The sequence below is a fragment of the Ornithorhynchus anatinus genome, chromosome 14 (genome assembly GCF_004115215.2).
Source record: "Ornithorhynchus anatinus isolate Pmale09 chromosome 14, mOrnAna1.pri.v4, whole genome shotgun sequence".
NCBI lineage: Eukaryota > Metazoa > Chordata > Mammalia > Monotremata > Ornithorhynchidae > Ornithorhynchus > Ornithorhynchus anatinus.
Window position 1 is genome coordinate 25,879,770 of NC_041741.1, and position 13,353 is coordinate 25,893,122.

The 13,353-nt window shown below is 43.6% G+C and overlaps 1 protein-coding gene across 1 annotated transcript in view; it reads right to left on the reverse strand.

The window, feature by feature from the left end:
- The window catches only part of PAWR (pro-apoptotic WT1 regulator), a 124,812-nt gene that overhangs the window by 15,434 nt on the left and 96,025 nt on the right, over positions 1 to 13,353 (reverse strand). Inside the window, exon 4 of the mRNA XM_039914038.1 lies at positions 2,523 to 2,557. Coding sequence (XP_039769972.1) covers positions 2,523 to 2,557 — 35 coding nt within the window. The remainder of the gene's footprint in view (positions 1 to 2,522; positions 2,558 to 13,353) is intronic.

The window sequence follows — 13,353 nt, forward strand, 5'->3', positions numbered from 1 at the left end:
TTTTTGGTATAAATGCTGCCTTTGAGAGCCACTGTGGAAAATGCTATGGTAAGCACACCGTGCGATATGATCTCTTACCTAAAAATGAGGCTTGATCTTTATCCTAATTTTGATCTTTTTGGTTTTGCTTTCTAAAATGAATTCCCTACCCATAGTTAGATGACAAGTGAAAAAACAGAGTACTGGGTGTGTTTTTAATAAAAAATTATCACCATAACTATGAATCTTTAATAAACATTCCTTTCAGACCCCCTTTTTTTTGGCTTTCCTTAAAACCACATCAAAGTGCTTATTAACAAAGCCCTAGTTCATGAATGACTGCATATTTACAGATGTTAGTCACCCATTAGCTAAATCAAAAGGTGCAAGGAAAAGAGTCAGATCTTTTTTTTAAGTTTGTTTGTTTAGACGAAAATCCAAGAATCCAATCTGTGAATTATCCAAACCCTCTGCTTTCCCCAAACCCCCTTTTCTGCTGGCTACCATTTTGGGTGTTTTACTGCACGACAGCAATTTCTTCAGAGTTTGCAAAGGGGCAATAAGAAGAGATCAAATGCAAATGATCTCATTTCGTTCCTTGCTAGTATAGGTGAGTTAAAGATACAGACTAAGGGTTGGATCTGGCCCATTACAGGGTATAATAATAATGTTGGTATTTGTTAAGCGCTTACTATGTGCCGAGCACTGTTCTAAACACTGGGGTAGATACAGGGTAATCAGATTGTCCCACGTGAGTATAAATAAACTCCTCCTTTAGACTATAAGCTCCTTACAAGCAGGGAATGTATCTACCTACTCTGTTGGAGAAGAAGCATGGAGAAGTGGACAGAGCACAGACCTGGGAGTCAGAAGGTCATGGGTTCTAATCCCAGATCCGCCACTTCTCCGTTGTGTGACCTTGGACAAGTCACTTAATTTATCTGGACCTCAGTTACCTCATCTGTAAAATGGGGTTTGAGACTGTGAGCCCCATGTGAGAAAGGGGCTGTGTCCAACCTGATTTGCTTGTATCCCTCCCAATGCCTGCCACATAGTAAGCATTTATTCTCACTTCCCAAGTGTTTAGTACACTGCTCTGCACACACTCAGCACTCAACAAATACAACCAATGGACCAGAAAGAGGACTGAAGGGGGCTCTAGCTTTTGAAGCCCCTTTTGCTCAGCTCTCTACCCACCCAAGAGAGGTGGACTTGGGAACTTTATGGAACTGACTCACAAAGGCAGCTGGCCTCAGGTAAACAGGGCTGTGGGGCTGTGGGTGGTGCGAATACATGGTTCATTCATTCAATAGTATTTATTGAGCGCTTACTATGTGCAGAGCACTGCACTAAGCGCTTGGAATGTACAAATCGGTAACAAATAGAGACAGTCCCTGCCCTCTGTCGGGCTTTCAGTCAAATGAGGGGAGACAGACAATAACAATGGTTCAAATCCAAGTGCAAGGGTGATAATAATAATGTTGGTATTCGTTAAGTGCTTACTACGTGCCAAGCACTGTTCTAAGCGCTGGAGTAGATAAAGGGTAATCAGGTTGTCCCACGTGAGGCTCACAGTTAATTCCCATTTTACAGATGAGGTAACTGAGGCACAGAGAAGTTAAGTGACTTGCCCAAAGTCACACAGCTGACAAGTGGCAGAGCCGGGAGTCGAACCCATGACCTCTGACTCCGAAGCCCAGGCTCTTGGTGATGCAGAAAGGAGTGTGAGAAGAGGAAATGAGGCTTCTGTCAGGGAGAGGGGGAGAATGCTATTAAGTGGTGGGAACCTTCTTTTTTGGTTATGGAGCTGCTAAAGGAAAGCTATGATAACGCAAGCCCATCTCACTCCTGATAACGTCTACTAGAACCCACTTTTCTTTTCCAAGTAGGCAGCAATACAATAAAATGAGATTTTCTTTGGACCAAACAGTTGAATAACAGTAAGAATATAAGATTAGGTGAAGCAGCGTGGCTCAGTGGAAAGAGCACGGGCTTTGGAGTCAGGGCTCATGAGTTCGAATCCCAGCTCTGCCACTTGTCGGCTGTGTGACTGTGGGCAAGTCACTTCACTTCTCTGTGCCTCAGTTCCCTCATCTGTAAAATGGGGATTAAGACTGTGAGCCCCACGTGGGACAAGCTGATTCCCCTATGTCTACCCCAGCGCTTAGAACAGTGCTCGGCACATAGTAAGCGCTTAACAAATACCAACATTATTATTAAGATTACGTAGGATCCGTGTTGTAACCCATAAAATGTTCTACCACTACGTATATAGACGTAGGCCCCATGTTGGGTGTGGTGCTTTTAACACGACTTTATCCGGTTTGGCAGAACAACTTCAGGAAGGTTCTTTGGGTGTGCAACGAGGGCATGCCCAAGACCGCCGGTGAAATCCGGACAAAACAGATACAGAAGCAGTTTAAAGAGGACCATGGTAAAAAGAGTAGTGCACATACTTGTACTCTCCCATTGCTCAGCACAGAGTAAACACTCAATACCACTGATAGAATATTTATAAAATGCGATTGATACTGAAGTCTTACCTTTTATATCTGCTTGAAAGAGTCCTGGATGAGTCCTGCATGAAAATGAAAAAGAAAAGTATTTTTTGCAATTTCCATATTTAGGAAATTTTATATGAATAGTTACATAGACAATTCTTTATTTTTGAGGCTACAGTACAGGACTATTAGATGCACATAATGGATTTCCAAGTATTTTAAATGAAAATTAAGAATCACGTTTTATTTTGAAATGAATGCACACCGAAATTTAAGATTTTTTAAAATGATTTACAAACTTAAACTGCATGTTCCCTTCTACAATGAGTTTGCACTTTAATGCGGGAAGACTGGCACAGAAACCTTTACAAATAGAAGGGAGCGAGCCCAGGAGTCTTCGGTGATAAGAACTCATGCAATACCCTGGGATTTATATAGCGCTCTAATTTCCAAGAAGTTTTTGTGTTACCCATTTTTTCTGGCCTCACAACAACCCTGTGAGGGAGGCAGAAAGGGAGGTCACTTGGGTCACAGAGGTTAAGTGACTGGCCCAAGGTCACTCAGCAGGCTCACATCCAGGTCCTCATCTTCCAGATCAGCATGTGGCTCAGTGGCAAGAGCCCGGGCTTGGGAGTCAGAGGTCATGGGTTCGAATCCCAGCTCTGCCACTTGTCAGCTGTGTGACTGTGGGCAAGTCACAGTTCCCTCATTTGTAAAATGGGGATGAAGACTGTGAGCCTCACGTGGGACAACCTCATTACCCTGTATCTCCCCCAACGCTTAGAACAGTGCTCTGCACATAGTAAGCGCTTAACAAATACCAACATTATTATGTTTCCACTTCCCTTTGCTCTCTTCTCTATTAATAGATAGTATGGTGAAGAGCTTTGATGCCCAGAGTTAGGACTGCTTGACGCGGTGGAAAAAGGGAAGCTCTTGGTGGGTTTTAAGGAGGAGAGATGTGTGATGCACGTTTCTTTTTTCATTTTTATGGTATTTATTACGTGCTTACTCTGTGCCAGGCACTTTACTAAGCGCTGGGGTAGAAACAAATTACTCAGGTTGGACACAGTCCCTTCCCCAATCAGGCTCACGGTCTTCATCGCCATTTGTTGGAGGAGATAACTGAGGTCCAGAGAAGTTAAGTGCCTTGCCCAAGGTCACAAAGACGGCAGGCGGCAGAGCCGGGGTTAGAACCCAGGTCCTCTGACTCCGGGCCTGTGCTCTATCCACGAGGCTTCGCTGCTACGCTTCAGGATGATTCGTGCAGCAGCGTGCAGTACAAATTTGAGTGGGTAGAAACTGGTGGCAGTGAGATGGCTGTGACAACAGTCTAGCCACACTAGGACCAGAGCTTGGACCAGGGAGGTAACTGTTGCAGTGGAGAGGATTGGGCGGACACAGAAGTGCTGCTTAGGAAAAAGCAAGTGAGGGAGCATCCGTAGCTGAGTGCAATCAATCAATGGTATTTATTGAGCACTCACTGTGTACAGAGCAGTCTACTAAGCGCTTGGGGAAGGACAATACAACACAGTTGGCAAGCATGTTCCCAGCTCACAACGAGCTTGTCAGTGGACCACGAGGAGATCTGGAATAGAATGAGGGGCTAACAGTCAGTCCAACAGCTAATCGGATTTATTGAGTGTTTACTGAGTGCAGAGCACTGTACTAACCACTTGAGAGGGTACAATACAACAAAAAAGACACATTCCCGGCCTATGAGAAGCAGCGTGGCTCAGTGGAAAGAGCACGGACTTTGGAGTCAGGGCTCATGAGTTCGAATCCCAGCTCTGCCACTTGTCGGCTGTGTGACTGTGGGCGAGTCACTTCACTTCTCTGTGCCTCAGTTCCCTCATCTGTAAAATGGGGATTAAGACTGTGAGCCCCACGTGGGACAAGCTGATTCCCCTATGTCTACCCCAGCGCTTAGAACAGTGCTCGGCACATAGTAAGCGCTTAACAAATACCAACATTATTATTATTATTATGATGATGATGAGCTATGCTCAATAGTTAGGTTACTAGCTAGGTAAGAAGGGTAAATATGATCATTTAACATATAAGTCCTTGGCATTTTACTGAGCATGGGAAATTTAAAATTTTCATGGGTCAGATAGGCATTATGGCATCAAAAGAAGATTTCTGGGTTCCTGCAGTAGAATAGAATAAGTAACCCAATTCCCAAGAACCTAAAAAAACCCAGCCATGGTGACAGAGAGGTGAATGGAAATCCCTACAAATCCCTGCCACGTAAATAACTGTGGTGTTGGTTAAGTGCTATGTCCCTCCAGACTATAAACTCACTGTGGGCAGGGAATGTGCCTGCTCCATTGTACCGTTGTCTCTCAAGTACTGAGTACAGTGCTCTGCACTCAGTAAGCATTCAATAAATACGATTGATTGATATGTCAAGCACTATTCTAAGCCCCGGAGTAGATCCAGATTAATCAGTTTGCATCGAGTAGGAAGGAGAACACGTCTTAATCCCCATTTTACAGACGAGGAAACTGAAGTAATAATAATAATAATAGTAATGTTGGTATTTGTTAAGCGCTTACTATGTGCCAAGCACTGTTTTAAGCGCTGGGGGAGATACTAGGTAATCGGGTTGTCCCACGTGGGACTCATAGTCTTCATCCCCATTTTACAGATGAGGGAACTGAGGCATAGAGAAGTTAAGTGACTTGCCCAAAGTCACACAGTTGACAAGTGGCGGAGCTGGGATTAGAAACCATGACCTCTGAATCCCAAGCCCGGGCTCTTGCCACTGAGCCACGCTGCTTCTCTAGTACTGAGTACTAGAGCAGTTAAGTGACTTGCCCAGGATCATACAGCAGCTAAATGGCAGAGTCAGGATTAGAACCCAGATCTGGACTCCCAGACCTGTGCTCTTTCCCCTAGGCCAGGCCACGGAACAGAAGCAACTCTAAACCAGCATCTGCTCCCACGAGTGGGTGACGGCTGTGGGGGCTCTGGAGATGACAACACAAAGGGATTTCTGGATGGCCTAGTGGACAGAGCACGGGCCAGAGAGTCAGAAGGAACTGGGTTCTAATTCCGGCTCCACCACTTACCTGTCTGCTGGGTGACTTTGGGCAAGTAGCTTTACTTCTCTGTGCCTCAGGTACCTCATCTGTAAAATGGGGACTAAGACTGTGAGCCTCACGTGGGACAGGGACTGTGTTCAACCGGATTTTCTTGTATCTACCCAGCACTTAGTACTTGAGCACTTGAGTACCCAGCACTTGAGAAGCAGCAAGGCTCAGTGGAAAGAGCACGGGCTTTGGAGTCAGAGGTCATGAGTTCGAATCCCAGCTCTGCCACTTGTCAGCTGTGTGACTGTGGGCAAGTCACTTCACTTCTCTGGGCCTCAGTTACCGCATCTGTAAAATGGGGATTAAGACTGTGAGCCCCACGTGGGACAACCTGATTCCCCTGTGTCTACCCCAGAGCTTAGAACGGTGCTCTGCACATAGTAAGCGCTTAACAAATATCAACATTATTACTTAGTACAGTGCCTGGCTCATAGTATGAGCTTAACAAATGCCCTTAAAAAAATATTCAGCAAGAGACATCCCCAATTTAGGAGAAAGTAGCAGTAAGGTGCCGATACCGAGAGCCCCCTAGGCACCTGGCTGGGTGCCAATTGATGATCTGAGTTGAGAGGGGTGGGAAAATCCCCTTCCTTCGCGGTTCAGATGATGGGCACAGGCTTGAAACTCATCGCCAAGGATCTCCCTCCCTTCAGGCAGAGGTGAAGTGGAGACATGCTTCTGTCAGCTGAATGAGGGCTCATGGACAGCAGGAATGTGGCGCACACGGAAGCTCGTCTGCAACCCCTGTCCAATTTGTAAGGCTGTTGATGATGGTATTTGTTAAATGCTTATTAAGTGTTAAGCACTGTACTAAGCACTGGGGAGGATATGCGATAATCAGATCAGACGGTGTCCTCGTCACACAGTGAGATCACAGTCTGAGAAGGAGAACAGAGCGTGGGTTGGAAGTCAGGGGACCTGGGTTCTGCTCCCGGCTTGGCCACTTACCTGCAGAGTGACCTTGGGCAAGTCACTTAACTTCTCTGTGCCTCAGCCTCCTCACTTGCACAATGGGGGTTAATGTCTGATTTCCCCTTCTACTTAGACTGTGAGCCCTGGATGGGAAAGGGACTGTGTCCGACCTGATTAGCTTGTATCTACCCTATTGCTTAGTACAGGGCTTAGAACACTCTAAGTGCTTGGCCACTGCTATCACCATTATTATTATCATTAGACCTCCATTTTACATTTAAGGATACCAGGATACAAAGAAGCTAAATGACTTGCCCAAGGTCTCATAGGCAGGTAGGGAAGCAACGTGACCTCAGATAAGTCAGTGAACATCTCTCTTTTAAAAATCATATTTGTTAACAATAATAATAATGATAATAATAAAGATGGCATTTGTTAAGCGCTTACTATGTGCCAAGCACTGTTCTAAGCACTGGGGCGGATACAAGTAATCAGGTTGTCCCACGTGGGGCTCACAGACTTAATCCCCATTTTACATATGAGGTAACTGAGGCCCAGAGAAGTAAAGTGACTTGCCCAAAGTTCATTCATTCATTCAATAGTATTTATTGAGCACTTACTATGTGCAGAGCACCGTACTAAGCGCTTGGAAGGTACAGATAGAGACAGTCCCTGCCCACTGATGGTCTTACAGTCTAATCTAAAGTCACACAGCTGACAATGGCGGAGCCGGGATTAGAACCCACGACCTCTGACTCTGGGGTCTTTCCACTGAGCCACGCTGTTAAGCAGTCACTATGTGCAAGGCACTGTACTAACTGCTGAGATAATAGGGTTGGACACAGTCCCTGCCCCACAGAGGGCTCACAGATTTAATCCCCCTTTTACAGAAGAGGTAACTGAGGCACAGAGATGTTAAGTGCCTTTCCCCAGGTCATACATCAGACAAGTCCTCTGACTTCCAGGCCCATGTTCTTTCCACTTGGCCATGATGCTAATCTGTCAGGAGATGTGGGCTTTAGTCCCCACGCTTAGGCCTGAGCGCTTTCCATAAGGCCCGTTGCCTTCTTACCTAGTGTCCAGTTGTTCCGATGGTTGACATTTGTTTGAATGGCATTTTATTGATTTTTAATATTTCAAAGTTTCTACAATACCAAAAATCGATATCCCTACAACCATCGCTCAGTGGGGTACGATACAGCTCCTTCTGACCTGATTGATGACTTGGTGAAGGCAACTAGATGACTTGGTTAACCCGACAGCGACTGGAAATCTGACAGTAAACCGGAATGGCATCTAAATTCAAAGCCAGCTTTCTGATGACCTCTACAATGTTGGAGATCATGGCTCACTGGAAAGAGCACGGGCCCGGATGTCCGAGGACCTGGGTGCTAATCTCAGCTTTACCGCTTGTCTGCTGTGTGACCTGGGCAAGTCACTTCACTTCTCTGTGCCTCAGTTACCTCATCTGTAAAATAGGGATTAAATCCTCCTCCCTCTGACTTCGACTGTGTCCAACCTGATCATCCTGTATCTAACCCAGCATTCATTCATTCAATCATATTTATTGAGGGCTTATTATATGCAGAGCACTGTTCTAAGCGCTTGGAAAGTATAATTCGGCAACAGATAGAAACAATCCCTACCCAACAATGGGCTCACAGTCTAGCTGGGGAGACACAACAACAAAACAAGTAGACAGGCATCAATACCATCAAAATACAGTGCCTAGAACATAGTAAGCACTTACATTGTACTCGCCCAAGTGCTCAGTACAGTGCTTTGCACACAGTAAGCGCTCAATAAATATGAGTGAATGAATCAACAAAACAAGCACCATTCAAACCAACCCTCCCGGCCCCAAATGTTTTTAGACAAAGGCAGGGGATGGTTTTAACTGCTACTTTAAATAGTATTTCTTATTTTAAAATTTCTCCAGTGGCGACTCATTACAGTATTTCATGCCTTTCATCCATTTTGTGACTGACCCCGTTCTTTTGGCTACTTGATGCCGATGAGTTGGACTGGAAAAGTAGGTATTGAATATTTTCATTTTTACATGCTCATTGCCCTGGAATATAATTCGGATGCAAGAGTTTATGCTCTCTGAAACTAAGACATGCTTGTGGTTTCTGAATATTGTTGGCAGAGCTTAGTTGTGTAAATATTCAAGCCCATATGTGAGGTGGAACTGTGACCAATAGAGATTGAAAGAACAGGAAACATATTGCAGTAACCCAGCTTCCCCACTCAATCTGCCAGTGGTATTTATGATGCGTTTACTATGTGCAGAGCACTGCACTGCACGTTTGGGAGAGTACAGTACAACAGAATTAGCAGAGATGTTTCCTGCCCATAACAAAACTGAAATGGAAAGCAAAATATTCACAACTGTATCTAAATAGTGCATGGATGCAAGAACATTCATTCAACCGTTCATTTGATTGTATTTATTGAGTGCTTACTATGTGCAGAGCACTGTACTAAGAGCTTGGCAAAGTAACAACAAATGGACATATTCCTGCCACAACCAGCTCACAGTCTCCCAAGCACTCAGTGCAATGCTTTGCACACAATAAGTGCTCATTAAATCGACTGAAATAGATTGAATACAATACAACAATAAAAAGTGACATTCCTTGATCATGAGCTATTTGGTCCTCTGAAAAGCTCTGTCATACTAAAAGAGTCATTAGGGTTTTCTTTCTCACAAGAAAGATTATCAATTATGCTTGAGACGTTAAATATGAAGAACAATTTCTAGAGGTTCCCAATACATATTTGATCATATCTAGTCAACCTGAATGGTCATGAAGAGGGTTGAAGAAATATTGATTTAATTCACTAAGCAAAAATACCAGTCGGATGCTCTCTGCCCCAACATACGGAAATAATAACGTTGGTATTTGTTAAGCACTTACTATGTGCAGAGCACTGTTCTAAGCGCTGGGATAGATACTGGGTAATCAGGTTGTCCCATGTGAGGCTCATGGTTAATTCCCATTTTACAGATGAGGTCACTGAGGCCCAGAGAAGTGAAGTGACTTGCCCACGGTCACACAGCTGACAAGTGGCAGAGCCGAGATTCGAACCCATGACCTCTGACTCCCAAGCCCGGGCTCTTTCCACTGAGCCACGACAGGGGCCCAAGGGTAGATCTGTTTGCTTTAGTTCTTTGATGTCAATCTCAAGAACTTTCTGTCTATCCTGTGTTTTCTACTTACATAAGCAATTAAGGGGAAACCTCCTCTAGACAACTAAATTTTTCACTGACCCTGATAAGTGAATATGGTGGTTGAGCGCTAGCCCCAGAACTCTCTAGAAGAGGACTCCCTCTCTCCCTCTCCTTCCCCTCTGTCCCCCACACAACTCCTTTCAGTCAATTGATGCTAAGCACTAAGCAGTTGGAAGAGTACAATACAATACAGTTGATTGACATGATCCCTGCCCACAAGGAATTAGAAGCACATTCATAACAGGCCATCCAATATTCAATTATACAGATACTCTGTAATAATACAAATTGAAATTTTTTTTTACATCTTTTGAATACATAATTCCTATTCTATCCATAATTACACCAGCAAAGTGGCATGTCTTTTTCATACCACCACGCACTCTCTGTTTTATAATTATATATATATTTTGTACATGAGTTCTGAGATGGATACAATACCGTTAGATCAGACAATTTCTGTAGTGCATGGCACCCACAGTCTAAGTAGAAGGGGTATTTACTCTAATGCTCTCTCTTCCATATATATATTAAGTACTCGCATATAAGTATATAGATTGCTCTCCTCACAGTAAGTGCCCATTAATTACCATCTATCAATTAATATTATTTAATGGTCACTTACTGTGTGCAGAGCAATTTATATATGTATATTAATAAATACATATTATATTTAATGGTTTGTTGAGATACATATTTCTCAACAAACCATTACCAGTCAATTAAATAAAAGAATGTGAGAATTCAGGATCGAGTATGCCTAGGTTTCATTTCTGACCTTTGCTGAATATACAATATATCATAATTGCATTTTAATTCAAAAGACAACTCTCAGCAGTTGATACTTGGCCAATTTTAATAGAAAATCCCTGACTTTTTCATCTCCAATTGCACTTCATTCCAGGGTCTCTTATTAAGCTTGAAAATGGCACTTTCTTATCTTTTTCATTTGGTGGAATGTTAATTTGCCATTTGAGGTTGGACAAAAAAAACCAAACCCAACAACCCCCTCCCCCCCACATACCATGAAAGAGCATTTTCCTATCTAAGCCTAGCTCTGATATAGGCACAATGCAAGGAAAGAAGTCTAAAAAAGCAGAGAAAAAGCCTTAAGGTGTGTCAAAGGGAGTAAGGGAGAGGAGGTGGGTAAGGGTGTTCATTAACTAGCACACAGCTTCAGAAAACATTCAGCAATTTCAAGGCTGAAACTGTCTTTGGTAAAGCAATTCACTGGGAGATGTAGCTTGATAGTAATAATCAGCCTGGTTAAGCAGAGGAACCTTTATCTTGAAGCTGAAAAAAGAGTGCCTAAGCATAGCACAAGAGCTCACACTCTGAAAGGTAACTAGGTCAAACGGGAAGTAGCTTCTAATTTTCTTATTTAAAAATTGGCCAGAGTTGAGGAAACAAAAGCGCCCTTGAAAAGATGATCTTCAATTTTCCACATATTCTTCTACCAAAATGAAATGGAGTACTGTCACTGAATCCCATGGAATGGGCACTGAAAGAATTCTTTCGAGGTGGGTATCAAGTGAAGGACAAAAAAATAAAAAATCAAGTGAGTTATTATCTCACAAGACTCGGACGTGATTTTGGAGGACAAGACTTTAGACGTGACTTGACACTTTAAAAGCCAAATTGGAAAGCATGGGAAACATGCAGGAAGTGGTTTTCCTACATTTGAACTCATAAAACACCTAAGGAGGGGAAAATGTGCATCATGAAATAGTAGTCTAGAGGTGTACAGAAAAGGACAGAAATGAAGAGATGTCCTTAAATGGCCTTCCAATCTTTATCTTCTCCTCTTTTACACAAACTAGGTCAACTTTATTTAAAGTGAACATTTCTCTAAAACGTCCTCTCTCACATATCTCCTCCACTCCACAAAATGCTTCAGTGGTCCACCCATTCTTCTCAGCATCATGCAGAAACAACTGGGTGTTGACTTTTAGGGACACCATAAGCTCTCACCCTCCTACTTATCTATTCCAAGCACCACGACATACCATTTTGCACCCCATTTCCTCATAAATTCACCTATTCAAAATGTCATCATTTCTCTTCTCTCCTACCCTTCCCACTGTCTGGAATTCCTCCCCCTTCAAATCTACCAGACTGAAGCTTTCCCCAGTCAGTCATATCAATCAAACATATTTATTGAGCACTATGTGCAGTACACTGTATTAAGCACTTGAGAGAGTACAATATAACAGAGTTGGTAGACACATTTCCTGCCCACCAGGAGCTTACCATCTAGAGGGGGGAGATGGATATTAAAATACAATATGGATATGTACTTAAGTGCTCTGGGGCAGAGGATAGTATAGATAAATGGCACAAATCCAGGTAGAAGGGTGATGCAGAAGGGAGAGGAAGTGGGAGAAATGAGGACTTAGTTGGGAAAGGTCTCTTGGAGATGTGCCTTCAGTAAGGCTTTGAAGATAGGGAAATTGGTGGTATGAGTGTAAGAAGGGGGAGGGAGTTCCAGGCCAGAGGCAGGAAGTGGTCAAGGGATCAGTAGCGAGATAGATAAGATTGAGGTACAGTGAGTAGGTTGGCATTAGAGGAGCAAAGAACGCAGGCTGGGTTGTAGGAGGAAGTCAGCCAGGCAAGACAGGAGAGGGCAAGGTGATAGAGTGCTTTGAAGCCAACGGTGAGGCATTTCAGTTTGAGGTACAGGAGGATGGGCAACCGCTACAAGGTCCTGAGGAGTGGGGAAAGGTGCATCGAGCGGTTTTATTTACTTTTTTTAATCATCTGGAGGTAGAGTGAAGTATGGACTGGAGTAGGGAGAGAAAGGAATCTGGGAGGTCAGCACGGAGGCTGATGTAGTAGTCAAGGCAGATGAGTTTTAAGTGCTTGCACCAACATACCAGCAGTTTGTATGGAGAGAATAGGACAGATTTTAACTACGTGGTAATAGTTTCTGCTATTATTAGGGAACTTGTCTATCAACTCTGTTATACTGTACTCTCCCAAGCTCTTAGTACAGTGCTCTGTACACATTAAGCACTCACTAATGACTGATAGTCGCATTTATTAAGCTATGTGCCAGGAGCTATACTAAGCCCTGGGGCAGATAGAAAACAATAAGGTCACAGTCTAAGTAGGATTCCCCATTTTGCAGATGAGGGAACTGAGGCACAGAGAAGTTAAATGACTTGTCCAAGATCACACAGCAGGTAAGAGGGGGAGTCAGAATTAGACCCCAGGTCCTTTGAGTACCAAGCCTGTGCTCTTTTCACTAGGCCACAGTGCCTCTCCATCCAGAATAAAACTGGGTAAAAAAAAAGCAATTAAGAGGGAGACAGGTGGCCGACTGGAATCGTCTTTCACGGATTTTTTTTAAATTAACATTTCAGTTTCGAAGCAAAGACTGTTCTGTATGTTCTTAGACTGTGAGTCCTGTGTGGGACACGGACTGTGCCCAACCTGATTATCTTTATCTAGCCCAGTGCTTTGTAAAGTATTAGGCAAATAGTAGGTGCTTAGCAAGTATTAGTACTATTACTATTACGCAATTAATTTCAGAGTAATAGGTAAGGAAGGAGGGCTAGCCAACCGGCCACTTTCCTACACCTGGCCCATGGCAACAGGGCTTGAGAGCTAATGCTAATCAGAATCCTCTCCT